Here is a 19,131-nt window from a genome sequence, read left to right on the forward strand (position 1 = left end):
TCCATGGTGTTCAACATTAACCTTCTAAAAAGTCCGCGGTTCTAAAATTAAAAATTTCTTTATTTGTTCGGAAATAGAGATGTTTCTGACAGGCAACCATGTCAGATATGCTCACGATGCGATTCCTGCCGTACATAAATTATTGTTCGTCTTCTTGAACACGGATATTATTTGTTTATACACGTGTACCGATATATCAACACACGAATGATTGTCACTAAACGCTTGATGACTATTTATTAAGCGAATGTAGGGCAAAGTGAATAGAAGATATCTTGAGGGGTGACCTGCTGAGGGGAATTAGCAGCTAATTTTTGTCTAATCTGTGAAAATTGTCAAGGTTTTAGACCCGGAACGAAAGTCAATTTTGTCGTCTTAATAGAGCCATAAATCGTGCTTTGTACCAACCCACCTAACTGAAAAATGGTCTTCCTACTCTTTCAACTCGCTTTGAAAACAAACATTACTTCTATACATGGTCAATAGATTTCCAACTTATGAAATATAGTGTCTTGCAATCGACAAACTTGATTTAGGCGGTCGTAGGACCAACATGTTGCAACCTGTCGTTTATCTTCCAAAGTTTCTCAAAAATAAGTTTAAGGGTCGCATTTGAAAAAATTAATATCAAAAAACAATATAACAATTAAGAGATTCTTTGATTTGTTGTAAACCTTCTAGAAAGAATTGACCAGTCAGTACCAGTATATTTTAAACGGTAGATCGAAACCTTTTTTAAGTGCTAATAACAATGAAAGTTGAAAACTACATTTTCAAAATTCTACAAAAAATTGGATAATTTGCCATCGCCACAATAAAAATTAATAAATAAAACATTATTTTGTATTTTTATAAAGACAAACAAGAGCATTAAAAAATATATATGGATCGCTTTCATGACTCACTGTGTACCGGGTGGGGCATCCGTTACGCCCAAAAAGAAAATCCCCACTTGTAATTAAATAAAATTGTTAAATTTTTGCACACTTACCTGGACATTAGTAAAGTTCATTCTCTAATTTTTTGATAATTTTACATTCACAAAAAAAGCCAAAAAAAAAATAAAAAGTAATTTTCCTCCAAAAAATTTAATTCTAATTTTTATACTGACCTACGCAGATTCACTTTCTACAATTGTTTACAAAATCAGAAAAAAATACCAATTAGATTTTGAATTAAACGCAATTTTCCATCTTAACTTTGAAAATCATTTTTATTTATGACCTGCTATTTGTGCCATCGTAAATTTAGGTGACAATGGGGAACTGCAATTGGGGTAAGATTCCAAGGTTTACAACAAAAAGACCTTTTAAAGCGGTCGGCTACCAGTAAATGATTCTTTTGTTGGCAAATTATACCATTTTGTCATAAATCACGGGTCTGGTTTGTGTTTAAATAAAAAAAATGCGATTATTTGGATAACCAAGTCAAAATTTGAAATTATGATATCAAAGTTTGATGCGCTGACAGGTACTGATTCATTTAGTGTAAAAACTTTATAGGTAAATTAACAGAAAGTATTCATAAAACACACAAAACTGTTACGGACTCATTTATTCCTATCCAAAAAAATTAGAAAAATTCTCAAATTATACCCTATCAATAATTAGTTAGGTATATGAAATATCCCCAGTTTTAATTAATTTGAAGTCGCGATTTATCAAGTGCGCGTAACCGATGTCCCACCCGGTATAACACACTGGGTTCGATTTTTAAATTTATTATCAAACCCCCAACATGTTCAAACAATCCGTCTAAGTAAAATAAATAGGTTTTTACGATTACACGCGGCCCAATTGGCGCAGTCGGTAGGGCAGCCGGAAGTGCCACTACACCACTAAATTCCTGATGCACATCTGGTCGGTTATTTTAAGTCTTGAAAAAAATCGGTCGGATCGATTCGTTGCAAATGCAACGAAACTCTTTGTTCACGGTTTTTATTTATAACTTTGGAGTGTGCCGAGTGTAACCCTTGAAATGAAAACTTTATGAGCCGGTTAAAAATTTGGCACGAGTTAGGCACGTTGTGTTTACATACGTCACTTCCAATAAATTCCTGGTATTGAAGTGTATATTAAAACCATTTATTTCGAAAGGCCGCCGTGTCGATTCAGGATATTTCAGGATTCGAGTTTTCAGTTTTTTTTCTATGTTTGTGTTGTATGAAAATTGCGGTCGACATTAAATGCAATTACGGAACGTTTTATGATTAAATGAAGGCGAATTTTGGTAGATTATTTGGCAATTGTGCTACGTATTCGTCAACATAAATGCTATTGCATGCTGCATGAAATATTCTACTATTATTAGAATGTAAAGAGTAATAGCTCTCTACATCAAAGTTAAAACATCAACATCTTATTTTTTTTAATTATATAAGAGTCTAGTTTTTTGTTTTTGACCGATATTTTTTAATATTTATCCAAAATCCAAAAATTTAAATTTAATCACCAAAAATTTGAAATTTGTAGTAACTTTTAAAATTGTCAATAGTAATATCCTGAGTGTAAGTCAAATTGTCGATCACAAAGTGCACAAGGGCTATTTTGCAAACTATTTCCTGATTTATAATAACAATATTTTCATTTAATTAAAAAAAAATTAAAAAAATATTTATGTAAATCAAATATTTAAAATTTCTGAGATTCATCCGACCAGATTTGCAGTAATTTAGCACATGGGCACATTATCGATAATTTGCACACGTGCTGAATTATCGCGTAATTTGAATTTGTTTGGATTTGAATTTTTAGAGATTTAAAAGATTTGATTGGCTTGAAATAGTCACTTGAATAATTTAATAGGTAGAATAATTTTTGAAAAGAAAACTAATTAGACTTTTATTTTGTAAAGTAAAACCTTATCTCTAGCAATAGTTGTTTTGATTGGCAGCTAACTCAACTTTTTCTCTAAAATCAAAATCAGTTGCTATCCACCTACACCGATCCTTGCACTCGTCCAGTATCAGTTTACACCATTACGTTTCATTTCGTGCAAAAATTAATTAAGACCGTTACTATTTTAAGTTTTTACGATGTTTAAAAGCCTCGAAAACCTATTTCTACCAAAGTATAACAAATTTCACATTTCGGTTTCAGTTTTTAACGTATGGTCTGACCACATCTGTCTCCATGATGTGAAAAGTCCTCTTTTCATCGATACTTTATTTGTGTCTTTTTATATCAACACTTCAAAATTGAATTCCGACATTAATTTTATTTCGGTGTTGTTATTTGATAAATGACGCAATCTCCACGAGTACTCCTTGAAAGTTGGGAAGTAAAATGTTTCTCAATGTGGATCGACACCGGCCATGCTTCATCCAAGCAATAATAGCCATCTGCTGTGTTATCATAATACAAGTACAATATTATCTGAATTTATTCCGGTAATGCAGAGGCGCACGCTCGGAGTTATTTTCGACAGGCAATAACTTTCCTCCGGTCATAAATAAAGACCACTGGAAAGAAAGAATTGTGGCTTCGAATCATTTTACATCGGATTTAATAGCTTTAAGAGAAATTTAATTTGCAAGCTTTTGCCGTTTCATTACATTCGGATGCATTTTAACTGAAAGTTGCTGAAACAACAATAACTGTTGCAACTTCCATAGTCGAACTTTCGGTCATAAAGTGAAATGTTAACTCGGATACTTCAAAGTTTCGGCTTCCACTAAGAGGGTACTATGAAAGCTTAATATTGGAAGAGATAATAAATAAGAATTTCAAAGGAAATATTTAAGAGACGAGCAGAAATTTCGGGGTAATTGGGATGTCGTGAGTGTCATAACATGTTGTTAAAGGAAAATTTATTTTAACGACATACAGTTCTGAATTTAAAATTCGAACAACTAGAGGGCGCGCGTATTAATTTTACTACTCCTTTTGGTTAGAATTTATTACCAAGTATTTAGTATGAAGTGTCTTACTTGAGTGTAATACATAAATTTACATGATTTATGATTAGGCATTAGATGTAAATGGGTCTAAAACTTTGTTGTAATGATATCATTAAGCACAGTGGCAGGTGTTTTTCATTAGAGGGCAAAATTGTACGTATTTTGATTTATAGTAGCTGAGATTAAGATATCGTTAAAGTAACACAACGATCAAAAATATTACAAAACGTTTCTTTCTTACTTTTTTATATTTTTGTTTATTCTTTCTCTATTCTATTGCACGAAGAACAAAAAAATATTTAAAGACTAACATCATATAGAGGGTGAATAAAAATATGGACCCAAGCGCTTTTTTTATTTTTTCTTCCAGAAAATAATAATTAATGTAAATGAAAGTGCCATAAAAAGTTCGATCGTGGTTTGAGAATGATATTTAATACAATGGCAACTTATGTAAAAAAAATTGTTGAATAAAATTGAATATAAAGTAGATAGCTAAAATTCTTAGATAGCTTTAATAAAAGAATTGTTTTGTAATGGGTTGCCATTAAAAAAAAAATTTGCAAAAGCTAAAAACAAAAAAAAACATTTCTAAAAAATTTATTCTTGATAAAACGTTATATTTTTATAGTACTTTATAATACATTAATTAATTTATTAAAAAATGAATAGTTTATGCAAAAACGTTTGGTTCTACAATTTTTATTCACCTGATATGAATTTAGACCTGAAGAAGTGTATATAATACAGTAAATCAAGAAATTAAAAAAAATAACATATACGGAAGCTTAACATTTGTTTAAAAATAATTTAGCTGAGACACATAAACTCACTTTTACTCCAAATAACATACAGTATGACTCCGGATTGAGTTTACAAGAGGAAATTTTTTTATCTTTGATTTTACGCCAAAACTGTAAAGAAAAAAATATTTTTTGCTTCACCTGAAACCAGTAAATCTGTAATTAGACCTTCATTATTCTGATTCAGTGCAAAGAAAAGTTAATTTTTCTCTTAATTTTGGACTTTGGAATAATTTTTCTCTGCTTTTTAAGTCATATCATATTGGCGGTTTTATTTATTTGACAACTATATGTTACTTTGACAATTAATTTATTAATTAAATAATGATAGTTCTTGTTGAACTATTGAAAAATGATTTTATCCTAAAGCTGTTTCTTTGAGTTGCTATTTATTAAAATTATGTTTTTCACAAACATTTTTGCTATTTAACTAGCGTAAACTCATTTGTCAAAGTGACATCATTATCAAATAAATAAATCCGCCAATGTGATAGGATTTAAACAGCAGAGAAAAATTAGCCCAAAAGTACAAAATCAAGAGAAAAATTAATTTTTCTTTTTACTGAGTTAGAATAATGAAGTTTAATTACAGATTTACTTGTTTCAGATAAAGCAAAAAAAATGTCTTGTTTGCAATTTTGGCGTAAAATCAAAGATTTTTTTTCCTCTTGTAAACTTAATCCGGAGACGGAGACACACTGTATACTATTTTATCAGCAACCGTATTCGGAGATTTTCAAAAAAATTTATTGATCTAACTCGTGCATGAATAGTGCAGTTAGTAGTGCAAAATATTGAATGCTGATAATCTACAATGTATACCTAGAGCCATACGTAAGAAAAATTAGATTTTTGAGTAAAAAAAATCATTGTTACAACTAAACCCTACTGACAAATGAAAGGTTTCACTATTTCATACCGAAAAAAGCATTGTAAAAAGTGACAAAAGTGGCGATAGAGGCACGAAATATACCTCTCCAAAAACTGCTGAAGCAGCAAAAGAGACAAAAAAGAAACAATAATGTTATGGTAAAAAATAAAAACGTTTAGGCGCAAAAATAAAAATTTTACTCCATGGCTGAAAAGTAAAACTTACTTGTGACATTTAGTCATAAAAGTGGTCACTTTTATGACGCTTGCGGATAAAATTATTTTTTAAATTTGGAGAATCAGAAAACATAGATTTTTTTACATTGTTACTAAAACAGAACTCTAGCAATTTTACCAAAAAATAATTTAAATTTATTTTAAGGTACGTTTAGACACTGAACCAATACAAAACATTATTTCTCAAAATAACGGCTTTTTTAAAGAGTACTTATACGAGTATATTTTGGCATAAGAATAGTAGCATTTATTAATTTATTGTCAGAAATTACACCAGAAACAAATGATTATAAAATTTGTTTGTAAATGAAACTTTTTTAAACAATTAGGTACCTACGTACTTCTATATGATGTGACAGCTTTATTTCATTTGCATTGATGAATTGTTAGTCTGGGATTTGTTTTGTTACGACTTAGAAACGAGACATTCCGATTGCTCATTATTATACATAGCCGATCGAATCTTATTCTTAGCCTTTTTATGTGTTTTGAACATCTAAAATTACCGTTGATTCAAACGCTATTGAAAATGTGTTCGTTGCGCTTTCGTAAACCACTATCATCTCGCATCCTAACCACACTCAGCGTCCATTCATCCTCATCCCAGCAAACTTTAATCATCCGAATTCCTATTAGAGCCGTAACGGTGGTGAAACATAACGCACCGCTCGACCGAACGAAATTGATGAACACTACAAAAACCACAGCAAACCGGAACAATGCAAAAGCTGTCGGGCTTTTGCAATTATCAGCGCACTAAATTACATTATTACTGACCAGACTCGTGTCATAGTATGCCAGAAGTTCGGGAAAAACGAGCATGTCGTAATCCATTGCGAGAGAGTACCACCACCGTCACTAATAAGAGGGAAAAAAACGCCCTCGATCGAGTCACGGTACGACTTCCGACCGAGAACACACATCGACTACAGACGATTGGTTTTTTGGTTTAAAGCGGACATGTTTGTTTATGTTAGCGCGTCTGAAGGAAAGCATAAGCCGACTTCAGGCCGCGCCGCGATTTTCAGTGCGCATTCACTGAAATACGCGCAAAGGTCGGACGCGAGCGCTCAAATCAACGGGATTTATTACCGATAATCGCGCGAAAGCTGGAATTGAGTGTATGCACGCTTTTTACGGCAAAAACGGTAAACAAGAGCTTTAAATGCTGAAAGCTTCGCACAATGTGTCCAGTCAAAAAGCGTTTTCATGTGGAGCCTTTCTTTATTCGATGAGTTAAAATAATCACAAACTATAAGTTTTCCGAGGTAATTTTTAAGTAAGAAAATGAAAACAATTAGCAAGCAAATTAAGAAAGTGTACATTTTCATGTTTTATTTATTTAATCCGAATATGTTTTTATTATTCACTTATCTTGTGCAATGTATAAAGATTAGTTCAGAGTATTTAAATGTGGAACAGAATATCTGAATATTTCATCAGATTTAATCAATTCTCGTGAAAATTTAAAGTGTCATGCAAATTTTAGATAATTATCAAAAGTTCATATGTAATGGTTGAATTATTTAAATTGGCACTTTAAACTTTAATTGTAATAATTAAAAGATACTAAAATATCTCTCCACAAGGGGCACGATCTAAAAACACTAAATTAATTGTTGCCTCGTAATTTATTAAAGCATTTGTGTTCACTCAATTACTTCTTTTTACAAAAAAAAAAAAACGTAAAAATTTTGAGAACAATTTTAGTATTAAACAACAATTAACTAACACAAATAATGCTCCATATGGAAAATGGAAAATAGAAAAGAGCTTTGAAACTATATCCCAATCATTTCTCTTTTCCTTGATTTTTTTCAAATCATTTAAATATTTTTGTTAAGATTTCACTAATAAAACTAATCAATATAAAAATTAGAAATTATAAAAAAATTAAGTTCAAGTCTTAATAAACCATCTTGCCTATCAACATACATATAGAATTTTCTAGAATTAATGGAAAAAAGTCAGCTTTGATGCTATCAATAGAAAGTCAAAATCTTAATAACAACCGAAAATTTGGCTCAGTGACAGAAAATATTTTTTTTGTAACATCTACAATTTTTTATTGAAAAATAAAACTACAATATTTTTGAATTCATAATTGTTACATCATGATTTTGTACTATACAGGTGTTTTAAAACTTGCACCACAGAAAAAAATGCCAGAAATATTGGAAAATTCTATTACAAAAAATTGAAATTATAGAGAATTAAATTTTGCACTCAGACCCTATTAATTTCTGTGAGAAAATAAATTTCTGTTTTTTGCTCTAGGCTATTAGAAGAGGAAACAAAGAAGCTGTATTCTGAACTGTAACTTTAACATTATTTGTGGCTTTATTGCAAGGTTTTTCACCTTTACTGAAAAAATGTACACAAAACTATCAGTAATATTAAATAAACAAGACATAATGTTAAAAAATAAACATGAAATTTTTTTACAGATTGGATTTAAAAAAAATTGTTCCATATTCCTGGTATATTATCTTTCTGGGTATTTTTCTCTGAAACCACCTGTAGAGTTAGAGTTTAATTTTTTTATGATTTCTGAGACAACTGTATAAGTTTCTGTTAAATGAAATAATTTCTTTAAAGTTTTTTTACCACAAAATATTTTGTTTAACACACAATGTTTAGAGTAGACCATACACTTATTATATTTTCTTATTTAAAAAAATAAATTATAATTTTTTGACAATTAGTAATTATTACTTCTCCTTTTTATTATTAATTAATTAAACTAACTTAAACTCAAATTTACCAATTTTGCAATTTTTTGCTCCCCAATTTTACAACACCGTTGTTTATCCAAACCTTTCGTAATTCAGCACATAAAGAAATTTCACCCATTCTTTGTTATTATATCCCCACACAAAAGCCGTCTTTATGGCCGGACTTGGACCTTTTTATACTCACAATTGTCACACTTTCATTGGCTACAACTCAAAATTAATCACACAGAAACAGTACTTTTCGTTGTGAGAAGTTTTATTGATCATTTTAATGTCTAAATAAATATCCTTGCAACCGCCTATGTCATTTTATTAGGTAATTTCTAAGTAATAGTTGAGGGTAATATCGAAATAATAATAATACTACGGCACGCTATCGGAGTATTATGAAAGTAGATCTGCTTCTCTTAAAAAAATGTTTTGTTGTGTTCAAGTGCATGATTTATGTTTTATCATTGTAATTTATCGATATTAATTTATTCCGGTGTTGGAATAGAAAACAAAAAAGCGACATTGTACTTGCAGTTGCACTTTTAATAAAATTAGAAATTTACTTTTGGCGCACGTGCCGTAAAAATCTCTAAACAAACGCCAGCCTTCGTCTTTCGAGAAATCCAATTATTTTCGTATCCCATAAATCAAATTTATGGCAATAACGCAAGCCAATAGTTGAATAATCTACTCCCGGAAGTCGTATTTAAAACACCATACTCGCAAATCCAACCGCAAACCAGATCTTTCGATAAAACAGGAAACAGAACCGCTTGGCAATGGTTCTATTTCTTCTTCTTGCCATTGAGTGGAAGGTGAGGTTAGTGAAAAAGCTATATTTCATCATTGGTATATTTTGAATGGTCTTAAATAAACCGAGTGTCCAGCTGGCGCTTTAAATTATCTTTATGTCTTCCTTTTGTGTCCTAAATATTTACAGAATCCTGTGGATAGTCCGGAATGTGTTTTATTGCGGCGATAATAACGGCTTTGGAAATGACGATGCTATTTTTGCGATGAGACGCCTTTTGGGGAAATAATTCAATTTCGAGAGCTGGGGTGTGATTTCGATACGGAAATTGATGAAAAAGTGTTTATTTCAAGGCAAAAATAGAAAAGCAACAACATAATTACTTTAAAAAATGCTACTTGCACTCAAGAAAAAAGATTTAATAACTACAAATAATAATATTAAATAAAAATAATAATAATAATTGATGAAATGTAATAAATTATTTTTTTCACTACTACTAGTGGCTGTAAAAGATACCATTATTTAGTTTGTCGAGAGGTTGTGAAGTTGTTTTTCTCTCCTAGTAATCAATAATCATTTTCATTATAGACCAAGGGTTATAATGGATTAAAGGTGAGTAAATGCCGATGTTGAAGGGTATTACATTACTATTATTGAAAACTATTACCATCACAAGTACTAACGTAAGTATTTCGAGATGAAATTAATGCAAAATTAAATTAAAAGATTTAAATTTTCTCATTAAAAATATCAGAATAACCCCAACTCTAATAATTCTGTCAAAACTGTCAAAACAACAAATGGGTTTATTTCTGGTTAAAATACCATTGGTAGTGAGTCAAGTTTTAACACTTTTACCCCTTTCTTAGCAGTTTCTTTGTTATTTTAACAAATATTTCATATTATAAAGTTAGAAAATTCTTTTATTAGTTGCAGAAGTACAAAAATGACTAACCTCATTTATGATAAGAAGAAAATAATACTTCCAACTTAAGTTAATAACTCAGATAAGTAATTAATTACTGTAGGTAATAATGAATTAACAAAAATTGCAGTTGTAAATTACGACTTGTTACATTTGAGGCAACATGTTCATTAAGCACTGTTATATTTTTCACTTTATATTTCTGAGTAATAAATGTGTTAGTAGTGAAAAAAATGTTATATAAAACACGGTAGAGAAGATTTTTATACGATAGCCTCGCATTTATTATTTTGATGCTAGGCATCTGGGGATATAAACAGCTCGGCTATAAAAAATCTCTTCTCTACCTTGTGACATAATATACTATTTTCACCACCAGCTATAAAAGATACCATTGTTTAGTTTGTCGAGAGATTGTGAATAGTTTTGAGCACAATCGAATGATTTTGAATATCGAATAATCATTTATCGAATGATTTGAACTATCGAATGAATCATTTATTAAAATTCATTCGCTTATTTTATTCAATCGTTTGAGCAAATAAATGGTGTAGAATGATTCATTCGATCATACTTCAAATCATTCGATAACTCAATCAAAATCATTTATCTACACCTGCGACATCAGGGCCTGCAGAAAGAGTTTTTTTCAAAAACAGGACAGTTAATGATTGAAAGGCGAAAAATTTAGACCGTATTGTTTTGTTTTTTTTTTAAATAGCAATTTCTTAAAACCCAAATTGTTTTCATACGCGCACGTGCTTGGCAAAATTTCAGTAGGTACAAACTTTGATTGAATGATTAGAGTCAAATAAACACATTAACTAACTGTACGTGAGAAAGAAACAAATGATTTTATTCGATAATTCGGTATTGCGGTCTTATATATTATTTTTAACGAATGAATGTATTTTCTATTATCGAATAATTCGAATGATAGACAACTATCGAATTATTCGTTAAGATTCATTCGATTGTGCCCATCACTAATTGTGAAGTTGTTTTTCTGTCCTAGTAGTCAATAATCATTTTCATTATAGACCAAGGGCTGTAATGTATTAGAGATGGGTAAATGCCGATATTGGAGGGCATTACATGGACACAAATATTTCTAGAATATTATTATTGAAAACTACATATTACCATCACAAGTACTAACGGAAGTATTTCGAGATGAAATTAATGAAAAATTAAATTAAAAGACTTAATTTTTTTCATTAAAAACATCAGAGTAACCCCAACTCTAATAATTCTGTCTATGTCAAAATGTTAAAATACTATTGGTAGTGAGGTAAGTTTTAAGACTTTTTCCCTTTTCTTTGCAGTTTCTTTGTTATTTTAACAAATATTTCATATTACGAATTTAGAAAAAAAAATTATTAGTTGCAGAAGTACAAAAATGACTAACCTCATTTATGATAAGAAGAAAATAATACTTCCGCCTTAAGTTAATAACTTACATAAGTAATTAATTACTGTAGGTAATAATAAATTAACAAAAATTGTAGTTGAAAATTACGACATGTTACATCTGAGACAACAGCTCATTAAGTAGGGTTATATTTTTCACCGTTGAATTTCTGAGTAATAATTGTGCTTGTAGTGAAAAAAATGTTATATAAAACACGGTAGAGAAGATTTTTATACGATAGCCTCGCATTTACTATTTATTATAAACAGCTCGATCATAAAAAAAAATCTTCTCTACCTTGTGATATAATATACCATTATAGAGATAATAATAATAATGAGCAAATACGCGTAATAAAAAACGATTAATAAGTATTTTGAAGTTTCCTTTTTTAATGCAAAATTTAGTACGCTTTTTTGTAATAATAACGTATAAATGGTTGTCCCATTTCTCGTCTGTAATAATGTTAAATGAAGAAATATTTTGCCCCAAACTGGAGTAAAAGAAAAATTTGTGTCGTTTTATTTTGCGTTTGTTTGTGTTAAGACAGTCCCCGCGCATCTTCCCGTCGCATAACACGCGAATAATGTTTTTACGGACCATTTTAAAAAGAAAAAGACAAATTTCTGGGTCGTTAAGCCTCCCATGGAACGAACGAAACACATGTATAAACCGTCTAATAAAATAGAAAGGCTTTGGCGAGTAGTTCGCCCCATCCATCTTCTCCCATAAAGTCGAACAGGGAGCAGTTGGGGTAAAAAGTGAGGAGAATAAAGCGGCGCAGGTGGGTAATGAGCATGGATAACTTACCCCTGGCAACGTGTGTTTCTCATGCAGAGCGTTCTGGGCGTTGAGGGCACTCTCCGGGCTGAAGTACGTCAGGAATGCGCAACCTGCAATCACAACGGCCCTTTTCATGCACGTGCTCGCTAATAACACACAAATATGCATAGAATTCCTAACGTTCTTTTTAAAATCATTTCGAAATCGTCGACGCTCTCATAATTCCGTTTAATTGCGGACGAGAGACTTTTCGGAAGAAGAATTCTTTTGTTGAGATATTGCATGCCTGCAGGACGTGGACCTGATATAATAAATTCGAGTAATGTTGCTCGGAATTATCAGAAAAAGGTTTTATGAACGCGAGGAGCTGATCTAAGACCAGACTTATGGGTGTAGGTCATGGGACCACAACACGCCAACCCAACGAAAACAAATAATCAGTAAAGTAAAAATCAATACAAAATTATATACCGACTACAAAATATTGCCCATATAACACAAATAAAAAATAAAATAAATTTAACTTTATTCATGCACATATTTAGCTATTTAACTAATAAAATTAGAATTTACAGACTATACAGCATGTCTGACTTAAAACATCCAAAAAACAAAATTATTTTATTTCAGTGAGTTCTAGAATTTCAAAAACTAACAGAATTGTGATTACAATTTGAATTCCGCTTAAAAAAAACGATGTTTTTAGGTTTCTTAAACTACTGATAATAACCAACATTAAAAAAAATAATCAAAAAATATCAAATCTCTACTGGATAAAACACCCTGTATAATTAAGTAAAAATATTTACATAGTAATTGCAGAATGTTACTGCTTTTTTATTAATATTTAAACAAAAAGTATAAAATCTAAAACAATCTGTACATTACTCGATATACAGGGTCGCTAAAAGGTATGGACAAGGTTCAATATTATAAAATCTCTTCATCCAACCTTATTGAAATTTGGTATACAGGGTGATTTTTAGTTAGACCGACAAAATTTTATCCTTGGTAGTATCAAATGAGAACATGCTGGAAAAAATATTTAAAAAATTCTTTGTTTAACCGTTCTCCAAATAAAATTTATTTAAGTGATTTTCGAAGTAAAGCGTACGCCACTGACGTGTTCGTAAATAGTATTAGCACAGGTAGTGGAAACCATGGTATTAATTTGATAAAAATGTACTTGATTATTGCAACAATTCATAAACGCCGTWAYTGGCACGGATCAAGGGGGTTTTGCCCCTAAAAGATATAAACCTAAAAATCGTACAGTTTACCTCCATTTATCGTTGGGAAGCTGTGATAAAATTTTGTCGGTCTATTTAAGAATCACCCAGTATGCTTTAAAAGTATTTAAATTCCGTGGTCTCAGATGTTTATTAAATTTCTATCTCCATTTGTTCTGAGGATAGAAGGCTAACTTGATTTTTTATGTCAAAAAAGGTCAAATTTATTATTTTTTAAAAAAGTTTTTTTTCTGAGTTCGGTGATGTAACACATGCATACCTTATTAAAAGAAATATCGAACTAATTAAATTTTTAAAAAAACGTATTTTTTTAGCTTTGGAAATGTTGTCTTTATTTATTGTTAGCTCTTTGCCGTTTGAACTTTGCCCAAAAAGTAGGTAAACTGTTATATATATATTTAGTTGTATCCATAATTTTTAGCACCCAGTTTTTATTAGCAAAATAAAATAAAAAATCTTTGCAAAATCAATACAAAGCCATATAGATTGTCTCAATTAAGACATCATCTAGCATGTGTGTTAAAATAACCTAAATACATATTGTAAAATATAGAAGCAAACAAAACTGTGTTTTACGGTTTCTGAAATACTATATTGTATTCGCAAAAGTCACTACTTTTATGACAAATATTACAGTAAAAATTTTATCTTTCAAATATAGAGTAAAAATTCTATTTTTGCACTGAAATGTTTGTATTTTTACTAAGGCATTTATCAATGTTGTCTCTTTCGCTGCTTCAGCAATTTCTGAAAAGGTTCATACACCACTAACTGCACTAGTTAAATTAATAAACACCTTCAAAAATTTTAAAACAAATTCCGCTACTGACAGAAATGTTATTATGATTTCATTGCAAAGCGTTTTGATTATTTTGTTCATTTACTTGCTAATCAACTCACTATGTTTGGCAAAATAAACACATAAACTATTACGTACTTTTACTCTTAATAACAAAACATTGTTTTGATTGGTGTTTCTTTTCTTTTTTTAATTTAGTAAGCATCTATTATATCACAAGCTAATTCACGTAAAGTGATTTTTTGTAAGATTCGTCATCTTATGTGAATCAGCCATGTATTAAGTTTATAATTAATAACAGAAAAATTAAGTGATAAATATTATCAGGTAATTTTTAGGTAAAAAACTCTTTATTACAATAACAAAAGCCAAAATTTGAATTTTGTGTTTGCGGTTTGCAAAAAAATTCGCTGAGGTTGTCTAAGCGGAGCCACTCTGTATGCTAAACATTTTCTTTAGTAAGAAATAATTAGTCGTAATTCACCTCCAACCAATTAAATTGCAATTAATTTATCAACAATCGTTGAAAATAATTTTTAAATTACTTTTGGTTTGAGTGCCATTCTGCACGACCAGCTGGCAATAATATAAATTTAATTACTCTCTCTCACGTTTCAAATTTGAATCATAATTAACACAGGTGTCACTTTACAAACTTTAGAAGGGGATGCGAGTTGGAGAAGTGTTTCCTATTGACCTACTAAGTACCTACTTATTTTTCTGCTATTACTTCAAAAACACTAAATTTATTGTGAGTAAGTATGTACACAATATAGTGCTTTTACTCGCAATTCAGTAATTAACACAACACATTTAACTACTATATAACTTGACATTCCCCACTTATTGGAATTTATGGTATTTTCAATAAATATTTCGCAGGTAAATTATTTCATGTTTTCACGATGGAAATTTCTAATATTGATTATGAGATAATTCAATTCTCTAAAATAAAATAAAATTAAAAGAATTCTAAAAATATGCATGCAAAACTAAAAAGTGTGAGGCCAAAACAAAAACAAAAATAAGTTGAAAAGTAGGATATAATTAAATATTTGAACATGAATATTTTTTATTTTATGTTGCTTATTCTTCCCCTTGAATTTATAAGATTTTGAACATCTAAAACAGCTAATTTTTTATTCAAAATTTGTTTGTAAGTAAAACAAGCTTTCTTGGTAAGAAAAAAGCCGTATTTTTTAAGCTCGTCACAAAAATCGATTTGGTCCTGCAAGGACGCAGGTGAAGCTATTCTGTATATATTAGCACATTAATGCAACGTGAGCAGATAAAGCTGTACGTAGCCAAGAGCAGAGTCCGGGTTGTGCTTATCGCGCCTATTATCAGTTTACCGTGAGATGGTGCTCCGGAAGGATATCATTATCAGCTATACAAACCTTTGTATTCAGATCGACATAGATACCACAAAAACACATCAGGAAAAATACAAAAAAACTTGCAAGTAAACACAATTTCAAATTGTGAAACTTGTCTAGAAACTGAAGTTATGGAGTTGAAAGGAGTTTCAAAGCGGTAATGCACACGTGAGATTTCACGTGCATGTATATACGCATTGTCGTTAGCATAACCAAGTGAATATGAATGAGATTAATACCGCATTTATGCTTCTAGAATGGTACGGAGTACCATGAAGTATAGTTTCAATTTACGTTAGAATTTGAAATTTGCTTCAGCGGATGTGACCTCTTATCAGGAAGTAATAAACTACACATGAATCGTGTGCGTCCTGCGTCGCGTTTAGCGACTTGGATAATAATGGAACAAAGGCTGAGGTTTCTGTTATTAGATTTAACATACAGGAGCTTTTCACGCGATTTTGCAAACAATAGACACTCAAACGTGGTCAGTAGTAGGGTTCTACTTCTATATTTCCCTAAAACTTAATTTATGTATAATTTATTGTTTAGTCAAATCTTATTCATCTTTTATTAATAAAAAATATACTTAGAAATATTGTTTCACTTCATTTATTCTCAAGCTGTTTTTTTAAATACAGATCACAGCAGTGTGCTGAATTAGCAACTTACAGCATCAAAAACAACTAAAGTAAAACTCATGATTAAGGCTCGGATTATATGCACAAAAAATTCGTAACATATGCGCATATATATGCACATATTTTAACAAAAATATGCACAAAATATTAAGAAATATGCTCGAATATATCCCAAATATGCATCGATATACAAAAATTTTAACAATAAAAAATCAAAGTTGGGATAAATTTTTATCCTCGAATACTCTAAACATCTTGAACTGCACACGATAAATGAAAGAATAAATAAATTGGTTTTACCTCAGACAAGCCATTTTAATAACCTAGTAAAAAATTTGTACTTTGTACTTTTCAGATCACATCACATTTTTTGCTTAAAGTATTTATTTTTTGAAAAAACTAAATGATGAATTATAAAGTTCTATAGAAATATGTTTTATCAAAAATTTAAATTTTTAAAAATTGTTATTTTTTTGTTTCTGAGTTCTACAAAAATATTTATTTTTTTAAATGGCAATCCACCAAAAAAACATTTTTCTCATGAAAGTCAACTCTCTACTTTATATTAAATTATTTTTTTTACATATGTTTATCGCAATTTAGACAACAAAAATCGAATAACTCAAAAACAAAACAAAATTTTATTCCTAAAAAAATATTTTTTTATATTACTTTAATTTATATTTATTATTATTTTTTGGAAACAAATGATTTAAAAAAAACCACTTAGGTCAATATTTTATATTCACCCAGTATAAAACGAATTTAAAAAGGAAACACTCAGCAGGGTATCAATTTTTTGAGTTTGGCTTACGAATTACTGGTTGTTTCCTCTTTAAAATATTTTGTAATAAGATTATTTTTCTTAAACTGTTCAATTTTTAACTTGAACTGAAATTTTTAATCAGAAATTAGTGATTTGAAGAAAATATGCACAAATATGCAATACTTCCTAAAATATGCACCAAGTTGCCAAAATATGCATTTTTTTAAGCTTATTTTAATCAAAAAACATTAGATATGCATAGAAAACTTACAATTTTGTTGATATACCTCTTAATGACAAATATGCTTTTTGCATATAATCCGAGCCTTACTCATGATACTCTGTTATATTCCTTTTATTTCTTTTTTTCTAGCATTTTAGTAAACATCTTACATCTTAATAACAAGAAGTTAGCGAATTAACAATAATTGAGTGTTTTTAATACTTAAAACACCAACAAGGTGGTCTGAAATAAACTTAGTGCATTGATGATTGTATCGCAAAGTGGCGTATAATTTCGCTCTGTTAATATTTAAATGTAGTGTGAAAAAATGTGCTTACGATATTAATCTAGCGCTATAATAACCCGCTTTCAATGAGGTTTTTGAGCGAGTTAAAGAATTATTATGTGCGATAATGCGACGTTAAAGTTACTTAAAAGAAAATTTCCATGCGGGCTTTGTATACGCTCAGAATACCCAATTCAAATTTGAGCACAGTTATCTCGAAGCATTGTTATTCGATATAACTACAAGCGCCCTGATCGAGCCAAAAATACAGGTGGAAATAAATTAAACTTTTGATTCACCGAACTCTAAAAAGCTTTTCCATGTCGTCATAAACTACGGCCATCGGACATAATAATCCGTCAGAATTCAGGCTAGTGGCAAGCCGTTTTGTTTAATTTGGGTAAAATTTGGTGCAAACATAAATACTTTTCCCAGAAAAGTCCGGGATAAGTTTGTCGACGAGATGGACGTAAAGTTTGATACAGAGTAGAGCTCTACTTGAAGCAGATCCTTTAATGCAATTTATCGATTTCGTCCGGAAAACACACACGTAAAAAATCAGCAAAAAATTCCGGGTTGTTGCACTTGTAAACGCGACTCCCTTCAGACCACTGTCACTCGGACCCCTCGACACGAATTATTAATGGTTACGACGCCATCGAAATGATTTTACTGTGCTTTCATTTACGTAGCGATTGGAGATTGAGAGATATTATGACAAAAGGTGTAAAATTGATTTTGCCCCGATTTTCGTTTAACTCAAATGAATCGATAAAAAGTTGGAAGAGAATCACAATAGTTTGACCACGTTATTGAATCGTGAAAGAGGGAAAAATCGCACCGACATAAAACTGGGCGTTGAATATTTATGATATTAGTTTGTTATCAGATACACATTTGCCGGCGGTGTAGAATACTTAAATAATTTGTACTATTTACATAAGTATGTTGTACAAGTCACAAAACGGGAATAAAGACATTAGGAGTTGAGAAATGTGGGATAAAGTAGACTTACGGTAGACAACCTGAAATACAGGTTATTTATGAGGTTATGCTAATAAGGTTTAGGCTGCATAATGCTTCCAGTAATATTTTTAATTTCGGAAGAAAAACTAGAGGCTCAATACTTGACTAAACTGTTTCAACAGGTTCAAAATAAAATATTTGGTGAAAAACGAGGGGTAAACCGGTGCTTATAATTTTGCGCCATTTATACAAATAATTCTAAATATTTCTAGTAATTCTAAATTTAAATAAAAGTAAACTGATGTAATATTTATAGTCTGATGTGCTTCATTAAATAATATGCTGTCATATTTGTGTTAGTGTTTTACTATTAGAGTATATTCCATATTATAATAGTATTTTAAAATTGCTTTGTTT

General features: G+C 30.3%; 1 protein-coding gene across 14 annotated transcripts in view; it reads right to left on the reverse strand.

Annotated features, from left to right (window-relative positions):
• The window catches only part of LOC123010289 (CUGBP Elav-like family member 4), a 372,656-nt gene that overhangs the window by 309,945 nt on the left and 43,580 nt on the right, over positions 1 to 19,131 (reverse strand). For 12 of the 14 annotated variants that reach the window (XM_044407045.1, XM_044407033.1, XM_044407034.1 and 9 more), the window contains exon 2: positions 12,435 to 12,517. In XM_044407045.1, coding sequence (XP_044262980.1) covers positions 12,435 to 12,517 — 83 coding nt within the window. Of the gene's footprint in view, positions 1 to 6,585; positions 6,662 to 12,434; positions 12,518 to 19,131 lie in introns of those variants that run through there. The other 2 variants (XM_044407035.1, XM_044407042.1) reach the window with 2 other exon arrangements.

The sequence above is a fragment of the Tribolium madens genome, unplaced genomic scaffold, assembly GCF_015345945.1.
Source record: "Tribolium madens isolate multiple individuals breed KSU strain unplaced genomic scaffold, Tmad_KSU_1.1 Scaffold_7;HRSCAF=85;Tcas5.2_LG10, whole genome shotgun sequence".
Classification (NCBI taxonomy): domain Eukaryota; kingdom Metazoa; phylum Arthropoda; class Insecta; order Coleoptera; family Tenebrionidae; genus Tribolium; species Tribolium madens.